The 27786-nt window shown below is 58.8% G+C and overlaps 1 protein-coding gene and 2 long non-coding RNA genes across 26 annotated transcripts in view; 2 read left to right on the plus strand and 1 right to left on the minus strand.

The window, feature by feature from the left end:
• Positions 1–1864: 1864 nt before the first annotated feature.
• On the minus strand, positions 1865–7835 carry LOC146403028 (uncharacterized). Of its 3 annotated transcripts, none has more exons than XR_014808528.1 (3): positions 7721–7835; positions 3785–6684; positions 1865–3299 (listed from the first exon to the last, which is right to left on the minus strand). It is a non-coding gene; the product is annotated as an uncharacterized LOC146403028 (long non-coding RNA). The 3 variants fall into 3 exon arrangements; XR_014808530.1 differs by having other exon boundaries at positions 3785–7467; XR_014808529.1 differs by having other exon boundaries at positions 3785–7467; positions 7550–7835.
• LOC146403029 (uncharacterized) lies at positions 6844–7779 on the plus strand. The gene is made up of 3 exons (XR_014808531.1): positions 6844–7233; positions 7323–7409; positions 7619–7779. It is a non-coding gene; the product is annotated as an uncharacterized LOC146403029 (long non-coding RNA).
• A 181-nt stretch (positions 7836–8016) lies between the features above and the next one.
• SLC6A9 (solute carrier family 6 member 9) overlaps positions 8017–27786 on the plus strand; it is a 32922-nt gene continuing 13152 nt past the window's right edge. For 3 of the 22 annotated variants that reach the window (XR_014808477.1, XR_014808478.1, XM_021096812.2), the window contains exons 1-5: positions 8017–8204; positions 13803–13917; positions 25676–25832; positions 26402–26533; positions 26881–27151. Coding sequence is in view for 16 of the 22 variants with exons in the window: in XM_021096812.2 (XP_020952471.1) it covers positions 13888–13917; positions 25676–25832; positions 26402–26533; positions 26881–27151 (590 nt within the window). In the remaining 6 variants the exon portion in view is untranslated. Of the gene's footprint in view, positions 8205–8298; positions 8448–9475; positions 9658–13802; positions 13918–19589; positions 19795–23933; positions 24109–24895; positions 24975–25675; positions 25833–26401; positions 26534–26880; positions 27152–27786 lie in introns of those variants that run through there. The other 19 variants (XR_014808480.1, XM_021096818.2, XR_014808479.1 and 16 more) reach the window with 16 other exon arrangements.

The raw sequence follows: 27786 nt of genomic DNA on the forward strand, positions 1-27786 counted from the left end.
AAAAACCAAAGGCTTCTTTTAAAAAATTGAGACATAGGAGTTCCCGTTGTGGCCCAGCAGGTTAAGAACCCAACTGGCATCCGTGAGAATGTGGGTTCGATCCCCCAGCCTTGCTCAGTGGGTTAAGGATCCAGTGTTGCTGCAACCTGAAGCATAGGTTGCAGATGTGGCTCAGATCCGGCATTGCCATGGCTGTAGCATAGGCTGGCAACTGCAGCTCCGATTTGACCCCTAGCCTGGGAACTTCTATACCCTACAGGTGTGGCCCTAAAAGAAAAAGAAAAAAAAAAATTGAGAGACAATCAGCCTACAACATTGTGTAAGTTTAAAGTGAACTACATACTAATTTGATACATTGTGTATTTGCAATAAGATCACCTTTGCAGCATTAGCTACACCTCTACCATGTCACATAATTATCATTTCTTCTAGGGTCAAAGAAGATCTAGTTTTGTAGCAAGTTTTTTTGCAATTTTGTCTTTTTTTTTTTTAAGTAAAACTGTAATTCAGAGGTTCTCACGCTTTTTGGTTGCAGGACCCTTTACACTTAAAAATAGTTCAAGACCCAAAGAGTTTTGCGTTTTACCTATTAATATTCACTGTATTTCAAGTTGGCACGGAGAGAAATTTAAGGTATAGATTTAATTCAAAATAACAATAATAGGAGTTCCCATTATGGCTCAGCAGGTTAAGAACCTGATACAGTGTCCGTGAGGATGCAAGTTCGATGAAGGTCGAAGATGCAGCTGGAATCCCAGGGTCGCTGTGGCTGTGGAGTAGGCCTGCAGCTGCAGCTCCATTCCATGCCTAGCCTGGGAACTTCCATATGCTGCGGGTGCACTGTTAAAAAAAAAAGCATCACACCAAAAACTCATCAGGTACAGTTTCCTAAAGTATTAGTGTCAGTGTGGAATCTGAAACTGTATCAGTAAATTTTTGTACTCTGTTACATTAAAATCCACTGGTCTGACTTGTATTTTGAATGGTTCGTTGATCCATCATGATTCTGTGACGTCATACACTGGACATTTGGAAAATACTGGCTCACTGAGTTATCAGATCTTCCAAATGTTGACACATTTCATAATATACGACAACCAACCACCCGAACTATATTCAATTCCTGTGATAAACTACAGTGGAAAAGACTATGAAAAAAGAATATGCGTATAAAGAGTGTACATGTGCATAACGGAATCACTTTGCTGTGTACGGTAGAACTGGTCGCATCGTAAATCAACTATACTTCAATCAAATACAGATTTTAAAAGACAGCAACCAACCAGCCAACAAGACAAAAAACAACAACAGACATTTATTGGTGTCATTGCCAATCTCATCAAACTTGGGAAGTTTTCAAACTCACGGTAGCAAATGCAAGTTTTCCAAATTCTAACATTCACTTGAAAGTTCTAATTTTGTCACTGGCAACAAACGCGGATAGTTTTTTTTTTTTTTTTTTTTCTTTCCTGGAAGTGACAGGCTCACTGTTTGCTTTCAAGAAAATGTAGGCCAAATACCCAAGTTGGAATAACTTTTGGGGGCATGTGCTCCTTTAAGGAAAAGCAGTGGTTCAGTGAGAAAAGGGACTTTCAGCTCACAACTCAATCGTTTAAGTGCTTTTCCGTGAGATGACCATAAGACTTCAGGATGGATGCAGCAAGTGTGATTTATATACAGTCCCCCTTTGCCCCACAAAATATCAAAAAGACATGCACTCAAGAGTTAATACAATTAATCATTTAGTTGCTCTACCAAGGACACTTTAAAGAGAAACTGCTCCCCACCCCCACCCCCCACCCCCTCTGCCTTGTTTTTTGTGCTGTGCATGTATAGCGGCAGAGAAAAACACAGAGACTTCTAGTACAGTTGGAAACCACGCCTTTATTCCTACTTGGATGCCAGCAGTCCTACCCACGGCTGCTCTTGCATCATCAGTACAAATATCAATGAAGCGAGACTGGAAAGTAACAATATAGCAGTGTGATGGTTTTTGCCTGTGGATCCCCTGGAAGCGTCTTGGAGAACCCCCCACACACACACCCGCCAAGGGATCTGTGAACAAGCCCAGGAGATGGATAATGGATGCTCCAATTCAAACAGCCATATTCACTTTTCTTTTTAAATGACTTTTTTTTGAGATATCATTCAAAGGTTTGTAAAACCTTCTCACAAATATCCCATGGGGGAAAAAAAGAAAAAGAAAGAAAACCAACTCCATTTGTGATACTATTTGCTTTACTTCCTCCAAAATAAGGAGGTGGAGGGAGGGTTAAGAACCGGGGGGCCCATGGGAGCGCATCGGGCATATGCAGAGTCATCCATCATGTGTGTCTTGCCGAGGAGACACAGTCCTGGGACGGCAAAGGCAAGTGGGGCTGGGAACTCAGGGCCCTCGGTCACCTTCCCCCACACAATCTCCCTAGCTGGTCACCCAGCCCCTCTACGACACGGTCACACACACACACACACACACACACACACAGCTGGACTTGGCCATGGCTAATCTCACACAGCACAAATGACCAGCCTAACCACGGTTGCACTCACACAATACAATCATACACCCACACCAAAGCCACACAGAAAGGCTCCATAGTCAAACACCCAACCTCATTGTGCTCCAGGCTCATTCACACAATTTTGTATTCACAGTTGAAGAATTTCACTGAGCACACGCCCCATCCCAGCAGCGCTCAAATTATCAGTATGGCACCCAAAACAGCCACTGGGTCGCGACCATGTGGGCAGATTGTTCACCAGGGAAGAACACGGGTTTTGGCCAACCTGGCTTCACGTTCAGGTTCTACCACTCACTGGTTCTGTCTAGAAAATGGGGCTACCTCCTACCTTGGAAACATGACGTGAAGAAAACATAAAATCACCAGACAAGGGACAGATGCACCCTGGGGAGAGGGCTGTAACTGCCATGTATGGCTTTTATCACCAGAGGGCACCAGGGCTCCAAGATGTCAGTGGGGGGGGTTGCTGGAAGAAACCCTACCAGAAAGTCCAGGACTCCTGGGGAGTCTGGAGGCGAGCACAGGCTGGGAAGGCGGGGGGATGTCTATGGGGCTGCCCAGACTCTGGAATCCCCAGCAAGGCCCAGGCCAGCGGGGTACCTCCTAGGTAGGATCCGATCTCACCCGGGAATGGGGAGCAGCTCTTCCCAGGTACCAGGCCCTCTTCTGTGTCGACGTCGCCCTTAGCCCATCCTCACAGTGGTATCAGGACTGATGGGCACCACTCATGGTCTTCCCGATGAGGAACATTGAGGAAACAGGTGCGAGTGGACCCGGCTGTTGAGTGGAAGACCTGGGGTAAGAATGCAGACAGCCCGACTTCGGAACCCAGGTTCCTAAGCACGACTCCACCCGCTCTCCCAGGGACCCCTCCCGCCCCCTTCCTGGGATTCTGCCAAGACTCTCTGACCCCGGCTGTCTGCCCTGGAGCTCGGCCAGCCCCAGCTGACCCTTTCCCTCTTCCAGCCTGCTCCCTGAGCTAGCCCCTGGTAAGCGGCTTATCAGGCACGTGGGGGAGACTGATAAGGCAGGGCCCCCCAGCATAGGCTTATCCAGCCTCGCCATCCTCAGCAGCTGGGAGTCGAGGGGTGCTGCCAGCAGATGGAGCCCCACCCACTCAAGCCGCCACAGACCAGCCCGGGGGGCGGGGGGGTTGTCCCTCCCCATAATGTCAGGGCTCCCTATGATGTCATCACTTGCAGTCACATCTTGGCTTTGTCCCTTATTCAAGTCTGAAGGGGTTACTCAGACCGGAGTCTTACCCAGGCTCCAGGTCAGCAAGCCGGGTTGGGCTGGGCTGGGAAGAGGGGGGTGTCACAGGATCCTCCCCAGGGTGGATGGCTATTTTTGGTGCTGGCTGCTCCGCTTATAGCCACTCCTCTGAATCCGAAGAGGCTCTGGGTTCAGCGGGGCAGGGGCAGTGGGAGGCATCTCCAGTCCCTCGACGGCTTCAGCCTCCAGCTCTGAACCGGCCCCCTGCTTCCCACAGGGAGGCCTGATCCTGGGGCAGAGGCCCTTCCATCCCGCCCCTTAGGAAAGCAGGGAGCCAGGAGGGATGATAAGGGTGGCCAGACGGAGACTCGGGCCGGCCCGCTCTGACGGTCAGGCATGTCCACTTGCAGACAGTCTGTGCTCACGGCCTCACGTCGACCCTATCACAGGCCCGCAACCCTTCATTCTCAAGGCTACGCCCTTGGCCACACACTGGCTACAGAGATGGGCTGCCCCACACTGGGGTGTGACACGGTCTCACATTCCACAAAGGAGAGCAGGAATTCCTTTTCTCTCAAGGCTGAGTTCCTCGAAATGGGCTCAATTCCCAGCACAGGGTGGATGCACACTCAGACGGGGTGAGTAAATGGACATTCACTTACATGGGGTCACGTGACTGGGGGGCGGGGCTGGAGGCCGACGGAGCATCCATCGAGGAAGTAATCGCCTCCGCTTCCAGCACCACCCCGGTCCCAGCTTCCTCGAGGGCCACTCCTCAGATAATGCCTGCCCTGAAGCGACCGGGTCGCCACCGCTCCCGCCGCTCCAGCTTCCTTTCCGGTGAAGTGGGACATGGGCCCCCTGTGAGCTGGACGTTAGGGACATCAGGTGGTCAAGTTGTCAGGCCCCCTGGGCACTAGGCCCCCTGGGTGGTGGACACGGGGGCTCTGGGTGCGGAGAACTCTGGATTTCAGGTTCTCGGCAGGGTTGGGGGCTCTGGCAATGGGAATTCTGGACTTTGGGATTTCCAAGATATGTAAGAATCGGAACATTGAAATGCTCTGGAAATCAGGGCTGCACCCAGGCAGGGCCAAAGTCAGTGTTTCTGAGCTGTGTGCCTAATTTTACCTGTAGCTGCTGGGATCCAGTCTGGACCCTGCTCTGATTCCCATAATTGGCTCATGCTGTCCCCGTGGACCAGGGCCAAAGAAAGCACAACAGGATGGCCTGAAGGGCACGTGGTGCCCCAGAGACAGCTCTTGGGTCTGGAACCGATCTATCCCACTCCCTTGCATTGTGACAGGGCGGGGAAGGTGCCAGGCACTGACCACTACAAGTTCAAGGGAGGAAGAATCTGAGAGCAGAGCCCAGCTGCTGAGGCTGGGGCTCCACGCCCTGTCAGGCCAGGCTGCAACTCAAAGCCACGTCCAGCCTCCCCCACCGTCTCCGCAGGGCCCCTCAGCACTCCTCCACCAAGGTGCCCAGCGCTGCCAGCTGCCACAGTGCCTTCCAGAAGCGGCGCGAGTCTGGTCTTATCCTATCCCACCAGACTTACACCTAAGCATACTCCCCCGGGGCCCAGCAGAGGCCTTGATCTTGCAGGCTGATGATGACAAGTGAAACCAGTCAGCATTAGGGGATCTGACCCCGGGCCCAGCCCTCCCAGGAAATAGCGCTGCAACTGGAGCTCCTGAGACACGCCCTGGCCCGCAGTGGGTGGGGCCCAGCCACCGAGCTGCCCCTCCTCTTGCTGCCCTGCCCCAGGAAGAAGCTCACCAGCCAGCGAAGATGTCTGACCCCATCAGTCCTCCTCTCGGTCCTCTGGCCCAATGCCCCTCCTCTCCCCACAGTGGTCCAGGCTGCCGGTGCCCTTCCCACCCCGTGGGCCAGCTGCCCAGGGCCGGGAGCTCACAGCTGGGGATGGAGGCCATCCCAGCTCTGACCTGGGCTAGGCCCAAACCTACCTCCCTTGGGGCCTCCTTCTGGTTGGAAAAAAACGGCTACTTTAGTCCCTGCCTCGTGGAGACGGCTTTTCAAACCAGAACCTTTTCACATAAGCTTCTCCCAGGGACTCAACTCACTGTGTGGCTGCCTGAAGCCCTTTCTAGATCAAGGTGGGTAACATACACACATCTGTAAATCTCTCCAGATGAACGCAAACATGCTTTGTGTTACATCAGCTGCCTGGCACAACCCACGCGGGCAACGTCTCCAACTTGCCCAGACACCCCAGGGAAAAATCTCTTTTACCCACCGCATGGGTTAAAGCGTGAGGCTGCCTCCCTGTCCCCAGATTAATCCCCAAACTCTTTCTCCCGAATAGAGGCTCAGGGGACTGAATTCTGAGCACCCCCCCCCTCTTCTTCCACCCCCACCTCCCCCCGACCCCCAGCCACAGGTCTTGAGAGTCTCTGGGAGACTGGCAGTGAGCATCTGGCAGTCTGTCTGTCTCCCTTCATATGGAGTCCGAAGCGTGAGGGGGGACGCCCCACTGTCCCTGGCCATGGCAGTCCCAGAAGCTTCACTGATCTTCGGTGCCCTCTTCGCAGCCCCCAGCCCACCCCCAGTCTACTGGAGGAAAGTTGGCCATTTGCCATCGTCTCAGCCTCTTCCTCACCCCATTCCACTACCTGGGGACTCTTTCAACAGCCTCCCTCCCGCTTTCCCCGTGTGGCAGCCCTTTTTGACAAGCCCCAGGGGGAGGGAGGGAAGGAGGGAGAGACCAGCAATTAAATTTACGTCCTATGCGGTGGGGTGGGGCTTGGATCACCCGTGCCGGCCCCCACCCAGAGCCAGGCACGCACACCCATACATACCACTACACAGAGCTGCTGCAGTGCCCACTGTCACTCCTCCACAAACACAGATCCACCTACACAAATCCACGGGGGCAGGGGGCACAGGCTCCACAGCCTGCTCAGGGAGCGGCGAGTGCGCACACACAAGACACCTGCAACTCGTTCACAGGAGAATAAAAATCACAAACATGCTATACCTGCCAGGTTTGGGAACAAAGTAACAATGAAAATAATCTTGCTGATGAGAATAATGTCTCCAGACCTCCCCAGATCTGATTACATCCCTAATGTGAACAGGTTATAAGTTCCGAGTTGGCAGAGCCCGGGGGGGATGCCTTGTGCAATGGACGGCATGTGTAGCCTGAGAACTGCCTTGGCAAGAAGTGTCTGTGCCTGACACCTGTTATATTGCCCAGTGCCTCTGACAGTAAATTAATAACGTGGAATCTCACTCTTCAATTGATCTTGTGGGAGTTTCGCATGTGTGAATCAGCTTCTTAGAGGCTGACTATCCCCAGGGAACAAATAAAACTGGTTTCCTGGCCAGATGACAGTGAGGCTAGAATCAGGGTGCAGAGAAGAGACCATCTCTCCAGGTTGGTGCCCTCCCTGAGCAGAGGGCACTCTGCCGGGGGGCAACAGTGGTTCCCTGACAGCCAGTACGAAAGGCCCCTTCTTCTTGAAAGCTGGTGGCTCTTAAGGTAAGCAAATATGGGAGCTCCTTTCCACCAACCGCCAAGTATTGCTGCCCAAAGGCAGCCTGGAGCAATATGTTTTGTGCATTTTACAGGACAGGAAACTGAGGCTCCGCAAAGCTCCCTCTGCCAAAGTCTCTGCTTTAGCTGGAACTGGAACCCAGGTCTGTCTCCCTGGGGAGGTAAGTGGGGGTCCAGGTTGGTATCTGCAGCCCCTGTAACAATATGGCCAGCATAGAGCTGACCAAACCAATTTAGGGGAGGGTCAGTGGAGAAAGGACCCCCAGGCCTCGCGTCCCAAGGAGTAGGACCCAGGCCTTACCCAGCTGTGCCCACAGTCCCTAGCGGCGCTGCTCCAAAGGGAATGGAATTTGCTCTGACTTCTCTCTAGGGGGAACGCAGGCGCAGAAGGCCGGGGGCCTGGCAGGCTAACTCCAGCCTCAGCCCCCCCCCCCCAAGTGCCCCTGGCCTTCTGGCTTCATTCCAGCCCTACCCGAAGGGGACGACATCTGCTTCCTCCAAGGGCCCCAGCTGGAGGGCAGCGAGGCAAAGGTGGAGAAGGGGGCTCCTTGGCAGTGCGCACTTCCAGGGGTTCGCGGGGATCAATCATCTGAAAGCTAGAGAGACTGCAATTTTATTCTGTGGGAGGAGGAGCCTGAGAAGTCGGACGGGGGTGGGGATGAGATGGGGGCGGAGGGGGATGGCAGAGCGGCCAGGGGTGCAGTTCAGAGAGGGGAGGGACTTGGCTAGGTCTCCCAAGCCTTCTCCACTCTCCAAACTTTCACCAAACTCTTTGCCCCCGCCTCCCCGAAACCAAAACACAACAAGCTCAGGAGGAGCGGCGAACGGCGCGGCGGGGCGGGCAGACTTGCGGCGGCACTGAGCCTCGGGAGGCTGATGCAACTTTCCCTTTAAGAAAGCCACCTGGGCGCACCGCGGTGCGGACCCGGCACGCCTGGGCCGGGGGCTGCAGCATGGTAAGGGGGCTGAGGGAAGGGGGCGCTGCGGCCCCAGCCTCTGACTGTCCTGCCTTGGGTCTGGATGTTTGGTGGCTCAGCGAGGCTGAGCCCCAGAACCAGCGAGAGAGAGAGAGAGCGAGCGAGCGTGTGTGTGTGTGTGTGTGTGTGTGTGTGTGTGTGTGATCGCGCATGCATGCGGGCATCTGTAGGCAAGAGTATGGGTGCACGCACGGGGATGTCTGTCTCGCCAGAGAGGTCGGGGTAGGTGCGCGCGTCTGGGTGTCACCACTGTCACCAAGGAGCTGAAGCGGGAGGGAACGGCGGCGCGGGGCGGGTGGCGGAGGGGGGGGTAGGCTCTCGGGTGATGGGGAGCTGCGCGCCGACGCCGGCTCGGTCCCGGGCGGCGGGCGCTGGGATGTGAAGGCAGCGCCGGAACCAGAGCGTCTGTCTAAGGCGCCAGTGGGTCTGCGCGCCGGGGGCCGGCAGGCTGGGTCTGCGCACCGCATGCGGGCTCCTGCTCTCCATCTCCTCGCCCGGCCGGCCGGCCTGGCTGCCTGTCTGGCTCCTCAAGCCGGCCTGCCTCCCTATCTGCCCGCCCACTCGCCGGCCGAGTGCGGGTTCCCGCGCGCCCGCAGATCCGAGGAAGCCGCGCCCGGGAGTTCCGGAGCCCTAGAACTGTCTTTGTCCGCGGCTCCCAGCCCCGGCTTTGGGAAGAGGCTGCGGCCGCCCTGTTCTTTGGGGACTGCTACCCGGGGAGAATCCACGCCCTCCCCACCCCAACCTTCATTCCGGGTGCGCGGAGGGCGGGCCCGGGCGGCCGCAGGTGAGGGCAGGGGCCTAGCCGACCCGGGTGCCCACCCCCAGCCGGCGCCCCGCACCCCACAGTTACGGCCGGCGGGAGCTGCCGCCGGGGCCGGGGCCGGGCGGGAGGGGGGTGCTTCCCCCGAGGGCCGGAGCCGGCCTGGGGGCGGGGCAAATGGGCGGAGACCTGGGCACCCCGGTACTTTTCCACGGCGGGGACCAGGGGCGGGGCTCCCGCCCCCACAACCAGCTGAGAGGCCCACACGTGGCGGCTGATGTAACGCCCGCCCCCGCCACCTCGCACCCCGATTAAGGCGGACGCGCCTCGCTTCGAGGAATCGGGGCGCTCCAGGCGGTGCTGCAGCTCGGAAAGCGACCTCGCCTCTTCCTGCGGTTCAGGGCCTCCTCTCGGCCGGCCGGCCTCTTCTTAAAGAAGCCGCGCCCCTTTGGGGCCTGCTCTGCAGGCCACGCCCCCTTGGTGCACTCTTAAAGGAGCCGTGTCCCCGGCTCTCGGACAGCTCCCGCACCAAGCCCGGGTGTTCCTCTGCTGAAACAAGCCTGATGCTTCAGCCACTAGAAGATAAAAACTGGGGGCGAGGAGTGGAGAAGGAGAGAAGGAACCGGAGAGGTTCAAGACTCCCAAAGTGAGGGAGTGTCAGAAGATTGGTAGGTGAGGGGACTGGTTCTAGGAAGGGACTGATGGGTGACACTGAGCATGCCCAAGTGTTTCTGAGGGCCGCAGAGAAGACGCCCCCTTACTCGGCCTGCACTGCGTCTGCGGCTTCATGCCCAGCTCTGGGGACACAGAAGAATCACACCTGTGTCCTGGATGGTCTCTCCAGCTGGTGGGGAAGGCGGATTTGGACACAAGTTGCCGCGCTGCCACGGCTGCGTGGGGGGAGCATGTTAATGAGATGTACACATCGTGTTTTGGGGTAACCGGGGCGTGTTGTGGAAAGATTAACTGCACTCAGGAGGACGATAATGGCACTGGGACAGATTTTGAAGAAGGGAAGGGTATATATACGTGGAAATGGGAACAAGGGCGCTCAAGTGAAAGGGAAGCACCTAAGCAGAGGCGAGAAGGCGAGAACCCTCTGGGGAGGCTGGAGAGTCCCATGTGGCCACAGATGGCCACAAGTGTCTGCAGGCAGCAGACCTTGGCTCCAGGCAGAACTAAGGGCCCTCTCCTACTTCCACGGCCCCTCCACTCCCTCCATCTCAGTGAACAGAGACTGTGCTTCCTCCTCTATGTCAGAAACTGTGAGGTCCTTGAAGGCAGAGAAAGAACCTGTCACCTTTCCATCCCCAGGGCTTGGCCCAGAGGGCCCCTTAAAACTGTCTGAACTGACAGTCTTGTTTGGAGGAGAAGACTGAGCAGTGCGACGCTAGAGGTGGCCTGGGTCCTAGGACTGCCCTCTCGCCGTCTGCCCTTGGGTCGCTCACAGGCAACTCAGACTCAGCTCACCCAGCCCATTTCCCTCCTCTCCGGACGCCAAACCTACAGCAAGCCCTGCATTCCTGTCTCTGGGTCTGGCACTGGCTTCTTCCTGTTACACCAAGAGAAGCGAGAGCCCCCTTCTCATGCCTCACACCCCCCCCAGGCCGATTCATCACCAAGTCCTACCAAAGTCACCATCTATATTGCTCTCAAATCTGTGCACCTCTCTGCACCCCATCGTCACCTTCCTGAGCCAAGCCCCCTATCCTTGGTCCGGCCGATTCCTAATTGATTTGCTCGCTCCCACACTCGCCTCCCTCCTGTCCTTTCTCCCCATTCATCTCAGGGTGATGATTTCAGAATGCACACTCCATCAGTTTCTCCTCCCTGAACTGAGCCCAGCCTCATGGCCTTTCTACCTACTTCATTTGCTTGCATCTCTCTTCCTCTTCTCTTGCTCATTCTTGCCCAATTGAGTCCCTCTGCCTCTTAAACATCACTTCCTCAGGAAAGTCCTCGGTGACTCTTGGTCAAGGCAGGCTCCCCTGGTGTAGACTCTCATAAAGAGGATCTTTCACTTTCACACTCTTTATTGGAGACTTTAGTTATATCTATTTGAGTCACGAGTTTCACTTGGTCTCCCAGCCTGTAAGCTGCAGGAGGAAAGAAACGGGGGAGTTCTCGGTGCCCGGCACAGGTGTGGCCCAGAGAAACCTGAAATAAATATTTGTGGAGTAAACAAGCGCTGAATTGGGGCCAGCCGGGAATGCCTGCTGAATAGTTGAGGCCATATCCTGCTGGCTGTGAAGAACTCTTGGAGGGAGTCCGGGCTTCAGGACTTTGGGGAGATCAGCGGACTGGAGGAGAGGAAAGGTGGAGAACTTGTAGAGTCAGAAAGGAAGCAGGAACTTCAGAACATACAAAGGAAGTACGAGTAGCCCCATCTTCCAGACTGAGAAAACTGAGGCTCAGAGAGATTAAGTAACTTGCGTGAAGTCACATACCCGGGGAGGGGCAGAGCCAGGTCCTGGCCTCCTAGGTCCCAGAGCCCAAGCCCTTCGTCACATGCCAAGCTGACGCTGATGATCCACTGCTTGTCAGGGGTGGCCCATGTGTGGGTTAGGGGCAGGTGGGTGATGTGGATGCCCCAGCCCTAGAAGAGGGCCTGGCCTGCAGGAGGCATTCAGATGGTACTTTTTGAATGGATGGATGGCCATTTCACAGAAATGGGAGGTGCAGGAGAAGCAGCAAAGCTTTACACCCACCTCATTGTCCTGGAAGCCACCACCAAGCAATCTTTCCTCGACTAAAATCTGTAAGCATTCTGAACACCGGGGCTGAGTTGGCAGTGCTCAGGGTTAATGCCCTGTAGGCTGAGTTCTAGACCGAGTGTCCTCAGATCACTTGATCAGAGGGCATAATTTCCGACCTGTGAGGTGGCTCTTAATGATGCCATCTACTGTCATTACTGTCATCATCGTCATGATTTACGTGTTGGCCGAAGGGGGACACCTTTAGAGTTGGCCGTGTGGCGACAGGGTGGGGAGGTGAGGCGAGCGAGGAGCGCAAGGGGGTGATCGCCCGCGGGAGCACGACCCCCGCTTCTCCTGACGGTCCCCAGAAGGCCAAAGCCATGCGCAGAGACCTCTTCAGGAGACACTTTCAGAGGCAGGAAGGCCAGCCTGGGTGACTAATCAAAAGGAAGTAGTTACTAGTGCCATCCCCGCCTGGCCCTGCCCTGGGGACAAGGCTGTGCGGGACACTTGGTGGCCAGGGCAAAGGCCCGAGGTGGCTAAGGGGTGATTTGCATGGGCAAAGACAGGCCTTTCCTCCTCGTTTCTAGCCTTCCAATGACTTCCTGGGCCTGTGGGTGAGCAGTGGCCTCCGAGGAGGCTGCGGGTGGGGCCCCGTGGCCCAGACCAGCCTTTGGAGCAGAGTCCAGGCCATAGGAGGACCCCGAGAAGGCCCCCATCCTTCCTGGGACCAGGCCCTATGGATCAGGCCTAGTGTCCTCGTGTAGCCGGCCTAGAGTTTTCTTCCTATGAGAGAATTCTTTTTTTTTTTAAGATTTGTATTTTTTTAGTATCGTTTATTTACAATGTTCTGTCAATTTCTGCTGTGCAGCGAAGTGACCCAGGCGTACTGATGTGCATACACATTCTTCTCACATTATCCTCCGTCATGTTCCATCACAAGTGACTAGATATAGTTCTGGGTGCTGTACCGGAGGATCTTCCAGGAGAGCATCCTCTGAGGCTCCTGAAGGTTGATTCCTCTCCTGTGATTCCCCCGCCTTCCATCTGCGGCCGTCCAGCATTAATCCGCGAACACCAGCATCCTGTCTCTCTGCTGCCCCCTCCCACTCCCCAGCCCCTCGTCATCTTTCAGAGACTTCTTAACGAGATCTCACGCTGACCTGGCCCCTCATTCCAAGGCCTCAGCCTTACCCGTTTGCCCTTCCACTCAATTCCACCAATACTTCCTTCGTGCTGAGCACCGTGCCAGGTGCTATAGGCACAGAGACGCCTTTGAAACACATGCAGCCCTCAGGGAACATTCAACTCCTGGTCGACAGACCTAAGCCAGTAGGTCTAATGTGAGTGGATTAGGACATTGTCTAGAAGTCTGCACAAAACACGGACTAGGAAGCAATTTGCTCATTCTGGAGTGCAGGGAGGGGAGTGTCGGGAAAAGCTGCAGAGGAGAAGGGACACTTGAGCAGGGTCCAAAAGGATGTGTGGGACTTTACCTGGTGAACAGGAGGGCAGGTGTTGGGCAGGGGCCAGCCTGAGCGCGGGCAGGGAGGCGTGCCCGCACTTGCTGTGTTTGGTGTGCCCAGAGCTTCTGGTCTAGGTTAGTGACAAAACAACAGCCCCAGCTGCCCTGGAGTCCAAGCGGAGTGGCAACCAGGAAAGGGAAAGGCCAGCCTGACTGCTTGGCTGGGGTGAGGCTGGGGAGCCTGGACGGATGGATCCAAGCTGACTCCCTTCAGGGGAGAGGTTGAAGCCATTCACACGGACCATGAAGGAATTGGCCCCTGTCCCAGTTCTGTGTTCATTTTTTATCTTTTATAGAATTGGGCATCTGGAGAGTCAAAAATAGACCCTTGCCCATTGGGACAGGAAGCCTGGAGACCAAGGGATCCAGGGGAAGGATTGGGGGGAGAGAGAGGTAGGGGCTGGATGGAGGGTGCTTCAGACACAGGAGCAGGACAGGGAACTGGCCTGGCAGAGGGGCGGGCCAGGGCGGGAGGGGAGGCAGGGCCTGGCAGCGGGTGGTCTGGGCCCTGCCTTACCTGTCTGGGGGAGCCCTGAGGGCCACACACGCCTGCCCTGTCCTGGGTCCTCGCCTCACTCTCTGCTCTCTCTCCCCAGCTCTTGAGGCCTGTGCTCTAAAGGTGCTAAAAGCAGAGCCTGTGAGTGTGGTCTGGGACTCCAGAGCCCCCAGCCCCCCGCCACCATGGTAGGAAAAGGTGCCAAAGGGATGCTGGTGAGTACAGGGCCCAGACTTCGGGGTGGGGGGAACATGCTCGTCGCCCGCGCTGGGGCCCGCTGTCAGCTGCCGCCTGATGGGAGGGCCTAGGAGGCTCCACAGGAACCCAAGTTTGGCTCTGCCAAGGCTCCTGAGGGCTAGGGCTGTCCCAGGCCCACGCAGGCAGCCCCCACCCAGCAGGTTGGGTGGTGCCACCGCTCCGAACCCGTAGCAGGGCAGACCCTGCCATAGAGCTCGCAGGGCATGTCGGGAGGCAGGAGACACACTCCCCACCGTCATCACAAGATACCCGGGAGAGAAGGCTGCAGTTGGTCCTGCTAGGAGAACAGCCGCTCCCCACCCCCCCCCGGGGGGGGGCTGTCCCATGGCTGGTGGCTGACACCTCGGCCCCTCCACCCTGTGCTCTGCCTGTCGTGGGGAGCATCCAGCATATGCCTCATCCAGGGGGTCCTCAGACCCTGGCTGATTTTTCTCTTCTTCCACTTTGAAAGGTAGCAAAGAGCATTGCCCTTTGAATCCGCTCCTGAGGCCTCTCAGAAAACCTCCTTCTTGGCGTTCCCATCGTGGCTCAGCAGTCACGAACCCGAGTAGTATCCATGAGGTTGCAGGTTTGATCCCTGGGCTCGTCCCATGGGTTAAGGATCTGGCGTTGCCGTGAGCTGTGGTGTAGGTCGCAGACACAGCTCGGATCTGGCATTGCTGTGGCTGTGGCACAGGCCGATAGCTGCAGCTCTGATTCAGCCCCTAGCCTGGAAATTTCCATATGCCCATCTGCCATGGGTGCGGCCATAAAAAGACAAAAAAAAAAAGAAGAAAAGAAAAACTCCTTCTTGCCCTTCCCCAAGCAACAGCCCTTCCTTGCCAGCTACCTCAGAGCCCAGGAGGGGTGGTGAGAAGCGGCTGGCAAGGGCAGGGCCTGGGTGAGGGCTCGAGGGAGGACTGGGGGTGAGGCCGTGGGGTTGAAGTTGACCCAGTGGGGGCTCCAGGACAGGAGAGGCGCCTGGGTGAGGGGAGGATGGCTCACCCATAGACCAGACAGGCCAGCACTGGAATCGGGAGCCAGGAAGCCACCCTCAGGGCAGGGACTGCATTTCTTCTCTGGGGATCTTGCCTGGGGAAGAAGTGAGCCTGGGCAGCTGTCAGAGGAGGAGGCAGTGACTGGGCCTGGCCCCTCCCTCGGCTCCTCCCTTCCCCTCTTCCATTCTTCTATTGCTGTTCTCACTTGGTGAAAGATGGATTGGCCAAGCCCTCCCCAAACAATCCCTGTCTCTCACCGAGGCCTTCTGAGATGCAAGAGTCTTTGGTCCTAGGGCATGGTCTGGGGGAGGAAGCTGGCCACGGTGCTCCAGGACCCTCTCTCCTGCCCTGGTCTGACCTTCTAGCACCCAGCCCCTCAGGCCTGCTCTGGTCTGGCCCCCTCCTGATGAGAACAAGTCTGGGTGAACCAAGCTTCTCAAAGTATTCCTGAGCCACCCTGAACTCTGAGTGCTCAGGTGTGGGCAGAGAGAGGGGTCTCCTGGATCTGAATGCTTGCTAGGGGGAGAGGCTGTGATGGGCGTCGGAAATGGCCTCGCCCTTCCCGGAAGTGTTGGGATGGCCAAGGGCCCGTTGCCGGAAGTGGGCTATGGCCTTGCGCCTCTCCTGCATGGAGATTCTCTGAGTCCCACGGAACTTAAGAAGTCCTCTGAGTACTTGCTGGCTGCTCTACTTTCTCTGGAGTGACCCTGCAAGGACTGGGGCGGGCGGACAGAAGAGATGTGGGCCCCACGTGGCAGCACAGGGAGCATGAATCACAATGTCCCAGAATCCCTGCTGGAGCTGAGCTTCCCGGACCCGGGGCTCTGCCGGCCAGCAGGCCAGCCTGCCTCTGGAAGGGAATGCTGCCTTGGGACGCCTGTTCCCAGCACCAGGATGTGCCTAAAGATAGCTGGGGCTTGGCTTCCTCTGTGCCCTCTGACCTTTGACTTCTGCCCGCCACTGCTGCGTCCGAGGCTTACAGCATGTCCCCTGGGCACCCCCAGTGGTTGCTCGAGATTCTGTTCCAGCCTCTTTCTCAGTTCTGCCAATGACCTTGGGCTACGCTGTTCTCGGGTCCTAGACTGGAACCAAAGCCGCCTCCATTCAGGGCTAGTCGCTAGCATATGCCCCCAGGCAGCTGCCCCCGGCCTTTATCAGGTGCTTGTGGTGCCCTCAAGGCAAATGACTGAGGATGCGCTGTCTCCCGACGCCGTGGTGGGGCAGCGCAGAGGGTACTGAGGGCCATGTGTGTAAGCCACTGGCATTTGGACCATCCCAGGTCTGTGGCTTCTGTTGCTGTTGTGCCCTGGGATACTGGGAATAGGCAGCTGGCCCCTGCCATGGGTTCCTCACTTCCGTCCCCCTTGGCCTCAGGTTTAGGGGTGAGGGCATGGGTCCCCAGGGGTCTTCATTGTCCACCCTGTGTCATCATTGGAGCCTCTGCTGGGCTCTTCGTGTGGCAGGTGTCCCGTGGAGGACAGTCCACTTCCCAGCACGTGCCCAGGCCCACATGCCTGCCGCACGTGTCTCTCCCGCACTCCCAGCCCAGATGGTCTCTGCCAGACCAGCTCAGCTGCCTCCCTCACGCCTCAGCAGCTCCTAGGACAGGGTCGTGCAGGAACCCAGCTGGCCAGGGTGCCTCCAAGCTTGGGAGCAGCTGGGATGCTTGGGGGCACCGGAGGTGGGGCACGCGGGGGGGCTCTTTCATGGAGACCTAGTGCCACTATACACATGTCGGGCTGGGCTGCCTGGGGCTCAGCAGAGACAGAGCTGGAGGAGAGGAGCCTAGGACGGGAGAGCCCCACGGGGTCAGCTTCAACCCCATGGCCTCGCACAAAGTCCACAAGCTGGCTGACTCAGTCCCTCCTGTGTGCCCGTTCCCCACTCGCATGGCATCTTGGGCAGAAAGGCCTCGGTGAGCCTCACTGGCCTCGCCCCCCCCATCTTTGAGGACTTAGTTGCTTCTGCCACTGGGAAGCCTCGTGATGAATAAGAGCAGAGTCACCCGGGCTAGAGGCCTGAGTGCCAGGGCATCTAAATCATGCTAGGAGGCTTTGAAAACACATGGGCCACCTGGGACTGCCCCACCCTGACCTGTTCTATAATGCTTTGACAAGAGGGCTTGGCTGCTTCTTGTTTGCAGCAGCCATCACAGGGCCTGGAGCACAGTGGGTGCTCACCTAGCCCAGGTCCTGGCATGTGGCAGGTGCTCAACTAGTATGGGCTTGACACATTGGAAGCTCATCTAGCACAGGCCTTGGCACATGCTGGGCCCTCCCTTGGTAGAGGGCCTGTCACGTTCCGGGAACTCACCTAGCACGAGTCCTGGCATTGGACAAGTGCTCAACTAGTACAGACGTGGCATACATTGGGCATTCACCTACACAGTGCCAGGTCTACAGTGGGTGATCACCCCGCTCGGGTCTGGGCATATATTGGGTCCTTGGCTGGCACAGAACATGGCATACATGGAGCACCCATCTAGTTCGAGACCTAGAACCCCCAGGGTGCTCTCTTAACACCAAGCCTGGCACACACTGGCAGCTCTCCCAGCACTGGACCTGGCATATATTAGGTGCTTTGCTAGGATGGGTTTGACACACAGTAGGTCCTCTTCAGCTCAGGCACTGGCACACAGTGGGCCCACTCCTTATACGAGGCCTAGTGCAAAGGAGGTGCTCTCCTAGCCAGGACAGCCTGAGTAATGACTTACTTAGTTAATCAGCTCCATGATCCGAGATGATCCTAGCTCAACAGCTACCCCCTTCCCCAGCAAAATGGACAATATTTAGATCCAGGGGAAGAGGCCCAACCCTCCTCAGGCTTCCTCTCTGGACCCAGGACCTGCTCTCCACTCCCCTTGGTCTCATTCCGCTCCTCAGCCTCCCCGGGGCCCATCTACCCGGGCCTGAGCCTTCTTCTCCCCTCACACAGCTTCCCTACAGCCCTGCCACCCCCAGCCCTTTTCAGTCCGGGCTCAGCAGGACCTTCCCTCGGAGTCACAGGGCACAACCAACTCCCTAGGCTCCCTGGCCCTCTGGAAGAATGCCCACTCTTATTAAGAAAAGTCAGAGGCGGGCTTGGGGGAGCCGGCCTCCCTGAGTGGGGCTGGAGCAGCTGGATCCCACTAATGAGGCCTCATTACGGCCAGGACCCAGCTGGGCTGCTGCCGCCTCCTGTCCCCCTGGCCAGAGCCAGAGAAAGCTGTCCAGCCAGGGCTGCCTGTTCCGGGCACCCAGCCCAGGCCAGGGCAGCCAAAGCCCGGAGCCCACCCTGGGTGGAAGCGAGCATTTGGGCATCATGGGTGACTGGGCCTTCCTGGAGCCAGTGGGCCAGCCAGGGCCTTGGCCCTCAGTCTGGGCTCTCACAGGAAGTCAGGGGAGCGTGTCTGGAGACCTGCGTGAGTCTGGCCCAGGGAGCGGCTCAGTCAGTGGGGTCTGAGGCCTTTCCTAGCAGACTTGCCTGAGCCAAGGTCAGTCCCCACCCTCTCCCCCCACATGGACATAATAACACATCTCCCTCAAGGAGCTGTTAGGAAGAGTCGATGAATTGAGGTAGATATATGTACACGAAGAGTTTAGCACCGTGTCTGTTTCAGTGGGCACCTCCCGTTACTATCTATGGCCGTTATTAACAAGGCTCAGTAGCTTCAATGCTGGGTGGATGTTATTCCCATTTTAGAGAGGAAGAAACTAAGACCAGATACGTTAAAGTGACTTGCCTAAGGAGATTCATATAGTGAGAACTACCAGAGCTGGGGTTTGAACCCAAGCCTGTCTGAGTCTAAAGCCTTTTCCCCTTAAAAAAAAAAAAATGATCAGGGGTTCCCTTTGTAGCTCAGCAGGTTAAGAACCCGACATAGTGTCTGCGAGGACGCAGGTTCCATCCCTGGCCCCGCTCGTTGGGGTAAGGATCCAGTGTTGGCTGTGAGCTGTGGTGTAGGTTGTGGATGCGGCTTGGATCCTGCGTTGCTGTGGCTGTGGTGTAGGCCGGCAGCTGCAGCTCTGATTAGACCCCTAGCCTGGGACCTTCCATATGCTGTGGATGCGGCCCTAAAAAGAGAAAAAAATATTCTCATGCTGCCCTGCTCCCAGTGGGGTGACCACACGGACCAAACCCCAGGAAAGCTTCCTTTACATCAGAACTCAGCGTGCTTGCCTCTGACGGATGTTTGCCAAGGTCCTACCGCATTCCCTTCTCTCGTGAGGTCACGCCATCCTCTTGGCTGGGTGGGGTCCCCAGCTCCCCGGGGGACTGCTCTAGGGCCCGTCACCCCCCAGCCCACAGCACGCCAAGAAATGCAAGATGCTCTGGTGGTGGCTGGCGGGCCGTGCCTCCTTCCTCCTGCTGCCTCACTGTCTAGTGCCCAGTGGCACCCAACCACCCTACCGGGAGCCCACCAAGTGCCAGGTCTCTGTGCTCCGAAGTATCTGGACGCCAGACCCCGAGCTAGGATGGGAGCGAGCCGTGCACGTTCTCTCTCTCTCTCTCTCCCCTGTGCCTGCTCTGCCTCACCCTGCGTTAGTGAGTGTGTGTATGTGTTTTTTGTTCCAATAACTTGCTGGGAACAAGGGAGAAGCACAACAAACCCCACGCCCCACTCTAGCTGTGGAGCACCCGCACAGGGCTGGCCGGAAAGGGAGGGCCACGGAGGGGGAGGCAGAGCTTCGGGAGGAGATGAGGTGAAAGTAATTGATGCTGCCCAGCCGGCAGTGGAAGAGGCAGGGGATGCGTCAGTGTCGCCCGGAGCTGGCAGAGGTGTGAATGAGCGGAGGAGACACGCGGCGCTCAGCTCCAAGTGCTCACCCTGGGATGGCCGCGGCACAGGGACCTGCGGCCCCCTCCTCCCCAGAACAGGTCGGTCACCTTCCAGAAGGTCGAGCCCCCTCTCTGGTGCCAGGCAGACTGGGAGACAGGGCTGGAAGTGGGGAGAGGGGCTGAGTGGTCTGTGCCAGGGAGGGGCAGGCACAGCCAGCCAGAGAGACAGACACCAGCAAAAGTGACCCAGAAAGTTGCCACTGTGCAAAGGAGCAGCAAGAGTTAGCTGTGTGGCGGGGGGCGCGGGGGAGGAGAATGGGGGTGTGAGGGCTCCCCCCAGCCCAAGGACCTGCTGAGAATCTGCTCTGTGTATCAAAGCTGCATTGTCCCAGCTCCCGGGGAGACGGGCCGGAGGTGCCCAGGAATTGTACTGATCAATACAGCGCCATTGTCTGTGCCACGGCAGTTATTCCTATGGGGAGAGTGGGTGAGGGGGCAGGAGGACTTGGTACATGGACTCCGTGGTGAGGGTGGGGGAGGGGGACGGGGCGAGAGTCTCGACGGGAAGGAGAGAGACCCCACGGGATGTGTGCCACTGTCCGGGACAAGTGCCCGGGTGGGGTGGGCACCGGTGTGTCCTCATCCCTGGAGGCTGGGCATGGGCAGGGCTGTCAGGCACAATGGGGCTGATGGCAGTGAGGGAGAGGGAACTAGGGAAGCCACCTTCCTTCCCTGTAGGGATCCTGACTTGACCTTCGGAAGGGAAGAGAGGGAACGTCCCCTGGAAAGGCGCGGGTTGGGTTTGAGAGAAGCATTAGGCAGGGCTGCCCTCCACTCGCAGGACTGCCAGGGTCAGAAACCAAAGCCGCTTCCCAGAATGCCAGCCCGCTGCCAGCCAGTGGGGGCAGGGACTGCTCATGGCTGCCATGGTGCGGGCAGGACTGCTGGGCTTCGAGGCAGAGACAGAGCCCACCCGACAGCCCCATCACTGTTCCCGGGGCCTGGAGTGGAGCCTGGCGTGTCTGGGTGCATCTTCTGTCTGCCACCCACAGGATGGGCAGGTCACACTGTGGCAGTCTGAGGCTCTGGGACAAAAGAGCACAGGGCATGTCCCTGCCTCTCTCACCTCCTCAACAAGGGCCTGGTCTCCTGACAGGTGCACCGAGGTGTTTCTCGAGGCAAGAGGCGTCCTGCATACGGCTGGGGCCTGGGCTAGATTTTCCCATGGTCCGCTCCTCCAGCCCCGGCCCTTAACTCTGTCCCATGTCCAGATAAGCAAGGCCAGATGAAATACGCAAGGCTCTGCCACTGCAGGGCAGGTGCTGCCTGAGGGCCAGCCTGGCCCCTGGACCGACGGGACCGATGGGAGAGAAACTGGGGACGTGCGAGCCAAGGGGTGTGAGGCGGTTCGCCGGGTCTCCTGAGGCAGCCACCGTTGCCTGTCACGGCTGTTCTGCCTGAATTCCCCACGGGGGCTCAGAGAAAGTTGCCAGTGATCTGGATTTGGCGCGGGGTCAGTCTGGGATGTAGGGTCTTGCCCGCTCTCCTCCACAAAGTTTGTCTTGGATGGGCTTCCTCCCTTGAGCAAACCCCGGGGCTGGTGAGTCCCGAACAAGAAGCCTGCTGGATCCCGCCAGGGCCCGCCCAGCCAGCGCTGCTCCGGGAGGGCTCGGGGTCCACCGAGAGCAGAGCAGAGAGCTCACAATTCACAAAAATACCCAGGGAACCCTCCCTCGGAGGCAGGGAGGCGGGAGCCAGAGCACAGCCGTCGGCCAGGGTAGAAACCGGGGCCGTGTCTGAGTCTGAGCATGAAGAAAGGGGGCCACCCCTGCTGTGGTGGTGGCAGTGGCAGCGGTGGTAGCCTCTGGGAGCAGACTCTGCAGCACCGTTTCCTCTTTACGTGTTGCTGTAGTTTCCAGCTTTTTTTAATGATAAGCTTATACTTATCATTACAATCAGAAAGAAAGGAATAACGTTTTAAAAAGTTGTGTCGAAAGCCCATGGGACCTAAAGGGAACTACAGGAAAGAGTGAGAAATGGCAAATCCCAGGCAAGGCAGAGCCACAGACGGTTAGGAGAAGGAGCGGAGTTGTCTGTCTGTCCCTGACTTTATAGGTAAGGAGGCCAAATGCTGAGAGAGGAAGTGGTTGCTCAGGCTGCTGGGGGAGCAGGCTCTAGAATGCTAGGGTTCTAACCCCCAGTGCAGATTCCTCTCCTGCCAAGTTCAAGGTGTAGTGGGAGATCTGGATTCTGCGCTCCGAGCTGAACTGCCGGAATTCCAGGAGGTCACCCAGAGCCACGATTGAGCCTGGCACAGGGCTGTGTAAGGGGCTTATGTAAGTGACTGCTCGGGGTGGCTCACCCCGCTCGGCAGGGACGGGGGTGGCAGGTTGTGAACCCAAGACAGGTCAGGTCACCGATCCTTGGGCAGAGGCAGACGCTGCTGCCTTGGTGACTGCTTCCAAGGGTAAAGGGTCTGTGCGTCTGTGCATGGCGGGCATCGTGGAGGATGAGCAGCCAGCCCACCCACTCAGCTGTGGAAGAAACACCCTGTAGCCTGCGTGCTGCCCAGTCTGGGGATGCTCAGGCGCAGGGCAGGGCAGTCCCCATCCCACCCGGCCAGTGGTGGGAGCGTCAGAGGTGGGGGGGGCTATCCGGGGAGCCCAGGAGGAGGTGCCAACCCAGAGGGGCAGCAGGCCACTGTGGTTCAAGTTATCACCCAGGTGTGAGCACGGGAGGGAGCTTGGGAGCGCAGCGAGGGGCAGACAGTGGGAGATGGGTGATGGGCAGGAGGAGCCTGGGATCCTGGCCAGTCGGTGAGGCTGAGCTGAGTTAGGCAGACGGGCCACCAGTCTGGGTCAAACCCTGAGCACAAAGAGATTCTTTCGTGGATACCTGAGAGCCAACACCCTCTGCAGGGACAGTTATTATCAGTGACACGCCATCCACCCAGCAGATCAAGAAAATGGGAGGCTAAGAATAGGGAAGATGATGCAAAGGAGAAAAAAAGTCGTGCGGTATATTGAAAAAGGTTTGCCAGCCTCGCTGCCGGGAAAGGAAGTGGAGGGGAGTCCCCAGAGGAGGGCTGGGGGAGGAAGGAACCTGAGTCCCTAGGACCCCCCTCCCCCCGCCGAGGGCCCCTCCCCTCCTGTGTGCTTGGAGGAAGGTGGGCTTCCTCCATCCTCCGCTGAGCCCTCGGCCCTCAGCAGCCAGAGGCCTGGCTGTGGACCCGGCTCCTGGGCAGCATCCTAACCACAGCTCCCACTCGGGGCACCCAGGGCACCGCAGGGCCGGGGAGCCATGGACGGTGCTGCTTCTGCTGAGGGCGCCTCACACCACGTGTCGGGCGTCATTTCAGCCTCTTCTCCACAGCCGACCCCCCGTGTTATCAGTCACTTCTCCCCACAGCCCAAGCCCCCACTCCCAGGTCCAGGCCCCTGTCCCGAGGCTCCCCCCTCCCCAGCCAGCAGGGCTGAGCTGGTTAGTGCCAGGCTCAGAGGTAGGCTGCTCATCAACGGAGCCACCCCTGGCTCCCGAGGGCTCCATCAAGCGGCTGCCTGTGGCACGTGGCTGGGGGCGTCACCCTCCTCGCTGTCCCCTCATGCCAGGGAAGGAGCCCATCTCCGCAGTCCAAGTCTGGTCCCACTGCACCTGCTCGGGGAGGCGGGGGGCCAGGAGAGAGGCCTTGGCCTTCCAGCCTTGGGGACCTCAGTCTCTGCGAGAGGCCTGGCCCTTGCCTCGCCCACAAGCCCATCCTGGACCCTCCGTTGCCTCTTTTACAGCTGTAACTGCCGCGGCGCGACCCCACCCATGTCCTCTGCTGCTGCCACAATCCCCCATTGTGCCCCTGAGTAAACAAGCCTCGGCCGGAATAGAACTGTTATTGTAGGCCAAACATATAGGAGGCCTCTTGGGCTGCGCTTTGTTTGGGAGAAACCACCCCAGCAGGCCTCGCGCCCTCCGAAAAAATGCCCCCTCCCCCTGGCACGGGGTTGCGAGGCCTGTCCCAAAAACGGCCCTGGGAGGTGGTGACAGGCGTGGGCAGGATTCCGGAGGGACCTGCCACACGGCCAAGGTGGCCTTCATCAGGGTGGCCCGTGACCTCACCCTGCCCCCACCCCCACGTCTTGTCCTTCTTGCCTGCACTTGTCACTTGAGAAATTCCCCTTTGTGGTCACGCTGAAGTTGCGTATAAAGACTCTGCATTTGTTTATCTCATTGATGCCTTACTTCCCCAGCAGCCTTCCACCTCTGAGTGGGCAGGGGCGAGTGTTTTTCACTGCCAAATTCCCCGAGCCCGGTGCAGGGCCGGGCACCCAGGAGGTGCTCCTCAAGCTCCGTGGCCGTTGGAATGACCAGTCAGCTCTGCCAGTCAGCTCTGGGTGCTCCTTGATGGGAAAGCCACAGTTCTGGGTACTGTGTCCCCGAACCTCCCAGGAGGGTGCGGGGCTCAGCATCTCCTCTGGGGGCAAGGCTGGATTGGGTGACAGTGCCATAGTGCCCCCGTGGTGGGCAAGCCCAGAGGGGCCCCCCACACGTGGTGCCCACTGGGGGAGCAAGGGGCGCACGGCTGGAGCTCCTGCCGGCGCCAGGCCCTTCCCAAAGGGGCCTTTCCTCCTCTCCGGGTGTGTCCATCAGTGTCAGGGTGTTGATTGGCCAGGGTGCCGTTGTCCTTGAACCTGTCTCTTTCAAGCGGAGGCTCAGCGGCACTGCTGTGCCGTCCCTCAGAGGCCGTGCTGCTCTGTCTCTGATCCTGGGGGTCCTCCAGGGCCACCTGCCCATTTCTGTCAGGAGAACAGCCCACCTCTGGGAGGCGGTCTCAGTCCCTCAAGGACCCTCTGGGCTCCTCTGCTGGTGACTCTTGGGGTCCCTGTCTCCTCGTGAGACCCTGCTGACCCCTCACTGTCTGACTCAAGGTGGCTTGATGTCCGGCTCACCTGGGAGGGGGCGGAAGGGTATGGCATGGGGGAGGGGTGCGCCCCCACTTAGAAAGGGACTTAACTGGGTTCGTTCCGGGTGTCGGCTGGGGTCCTCCGTGGGGCTTCAGGCCGCCCGGTCCAGCCCCACAGCTCCCCCAGGCCAGTCTGGCATCCTTCCCTTAGGGCAGACCCTCTTCTCGGCCCCCCTCTTCTGCAGCCCCCGCCCCCCGCCCCGCTCAGAGACCCTTTTCCGGAGTCACCCCCTCTGTTTCCCCTGGCAGAGTCTGTCCTCCAAGTCTGGCGTGGTGCCTTCAGCTCTGGTCTCCTCCCCCAACTCATGGCCAGCACCCCCCAGCCCAGGTCAGCTTCCCCGGGGGCCCCTCCCCAGGTGTAGGCAGTAGAGATGACTCCCCTGGGCCCTCCCGTCCTGAGTCCCAGAAGGCCCCCCGAAGGTCTGGCCCAGCTCAGCCGCCTCCCCGCTCCCTCACCCTATAGCCCTGCCCAATGTGTGCCCCAGGAGAAAGCCTTCAGCTGGGAGAAGGGTCCGGCATCCCCTCCCCAGCAGCCGCCTGTCGTGGGCAGCGTGCTCAGCCTGGTGATGTGGTGGCGGCGGGTGGAGGGGGCTGTCTGGACACAGGCCCCTTTGTGCCCAGCCCGACTTGGCTGCTTGCTATGAGGCTCAGCTGCTCCCAGATCCTCACCCAGAGGCGAGAGGGGAAGCTTTGCGGGGGGGCAGGGGGGGTGGAGGGTTCTCAGCTCAAGCTCCCTCTCAGGGTCCCACCTCTCAGCTCTTGGCAGCAGCTCCTCAGGTGGGCTGGTGCCCCTGGCGTGGGTGCCGGGGGGCTGGTGAGGGAGGCGCTGCTCGGCACCCTTTGGCAGCCACTCCTCCCCCTTCCCCTCCTCTGCCAGGCCCGCCTGCAGCTCCTGCCAGCAGAGGGGAAGCCCAGGGTGGGGGGTGTGGGCTTGGAGGGTCCGTGGTGTCCCCACTGGGGGAAGCCCAAAGGGACAGGCACCACACGCAAATGCCTTGCTGATGGTAGCTTCTCTCCTGTCCCCCACAGAATGGTGCTGTGCCCAGCGAGGCCACCAAGAGGGACCAGAACCTCAAACGGGGCAACTGGGGCAACCAGATCGAGTTTGTACTGACGAGCGTGGGCTATGCCGTGGGCCTGGGCAATGTCTGGCGCTTCCCATACCTCTGCTATCGCAACGGGGGAGGTACCCAGTGGGCACAGGGCAGGGACCTCCCACGTGGATAGAGCCCAGCCACCAGGCCCCGCCACCCCCTCCCTGGTACAAGACCCCACACCAGACAGGCTGGCCTCTGGCCCGGATTTCCTGTGCCCCCGTCCCCAGCTTACCTACCCTTTACCTAAGGCACAGACCACCCCTGCCCCTGGCAGCCTGCTCCCTGGAGGTGAGGAGAGGTGGAGAAAAGCACCCCACCCTCCCCGAGCTCCCCATTTCAGCAGCTCTGCTACATGATTCAGGGATATTCTGGGGTCCCAACCACCAATGTTGTGAAATAGCTTGGTTAAGCCATCAAATCCCACCCAGACATGGCGGCTCTGGGGCATGGGTTCAGCTCAGAGCAGACGTCCTTGGGCGCCTCTGCCAAGTTCAAAGCCAGGCCATGAGCAGTGGGCTGCAGACCTAGGCTCTGGCTTCATGCGAGGCACACCCTCCTGGGGCTCAGCCAGTCGCAAAGGTTTTGCGGTCAGTTCCGTGCAGGAAGAGGGTGGGATCCCCCGGAGCCACCCCTGAGCCCGCCCTCTCCCTCCCGCCAGGCGCCTTCATGTTCCCCTACTTTATCATGCTCATCTTCTGCGGGATCCCCCTCTTCTTCATGGAGCTCTCCTTCGGCCAGTTTGCAAGTCAGGGGTGCCTGGGGGTCTGGAGGATCAGCCCCATGTTCAAAGGTGAGGCCTGGGTGGGGTGCGCACGCACGCGCGAGCACACACACATACACACACGCACCCCGCCTCCAGGGACCGTGCTGACTCACCCATCTGTATAAACACCGCCAGCCCCTGTGGAACCGTGGTGCTGACCCTGAGCCCCACATCAATGGCCAAGGCCATGGACACACGCTGGGATCCCTGTTTGCTTGGCCTCCACCCGTTCCTCTGACCGCGTGCTTATACACAAAGCCCTTGCCCCCCCTCCCGCCCTGCCCAGGCCTTGACCTGGGCCCCAGGCCCCTCGGGAGGCCCCATGCCGCCTCCCGCCAGGTGTGTGAGGCTGCCCCCCGCCACTCCTCCCGCAGGTGTGGGCTACGGCATGATGGTGGTGTCCACGTACATTGGTATCTACTACAACGTGGTCATCTGCATCGCCTTCTACTACTTCTTCTCGTCCATGACGCCCGTCCTGCCCTGGGCCTACTGCACCAACCCCTGGAACACGCCCGACTGCGCCGGCGTGCTGGACGCCTCCAACGCCACCAACGGCTCCCGGCCCCCCGGCCCGCCCGGCAACCTCTCCCACGTGCTCAACCACACCCTGCAGAGGACCAGCCCCAGCGAGGAGTACTGGAGGTGAGCCCCCCCGCCCTCCCCAGCATAGGACCTGGGCTTCTGGGGAGTTCCCCTGGCACCAACCCTCAGCCCTGCCTCTCCCCAGCAGGCCACGGCTACGGCTACAGTCTGGGGAGGGTGCCAGGAACGGAGCAGGGCGGAAGGGCAGGGAGAGGTGCAAGGAGTCGGCGGCCTGGTTCAGGGATGAGGCGGACCCGCCAGAGAGCGATGGAAGCCGGGGCTGTTGAGCTGGGGCGTCGTTACAGAGGAGCAGGCGTGATCAGAGGAGGGCTGCAGCTGTCAGGCCAGTGTGCAGAGGAGAGTCAGGGAACAGAGGGGTGGCTTTTTGGTGAGAAGAGCCTCATGGGTGAGGCCCTGGCTCCAGGTCCCCTAACCTGCTGAGATGAGAGTAACAGGTGGGGGGGTGGACTCCTGGGCTGTGAGGAGCCTAGGACAGAGCACTGGCCTCTTGTTGGAGCTCTTGCAAGAATGAAGCTTAGACTTAACGCTGCAGAACAAAAGAGGCCATGCAAGGTTCCTGGCCCCAGGGTTGTCATCGAGCTGTGCTTAGGCAAAGACGGCCTGGAACCCCTGTGCCCCGTGGTGACAGAGAACAGGGTCTCGGGGCTGGCTGAAGGGAAGCTGCTGCTGGAGGT

The sequence above is a fragment of the Sus scrofa genome, chromosome 6 (assembly GCF_054392235.1).
Source record: "Sus scrofa isolate SSC_HxYL_T2T_F1_AM1 chromosome 6, Sscrofa_HxYL_maternal_Yorkshire_Landrace_v2.0, whole genome shotgun sequence".
Lineage (NCBI taxonomy): Eukaryota > Metazoa > Chordata > Mammalia > Artiodactyla > Suidae > Sus > Sus scrofa.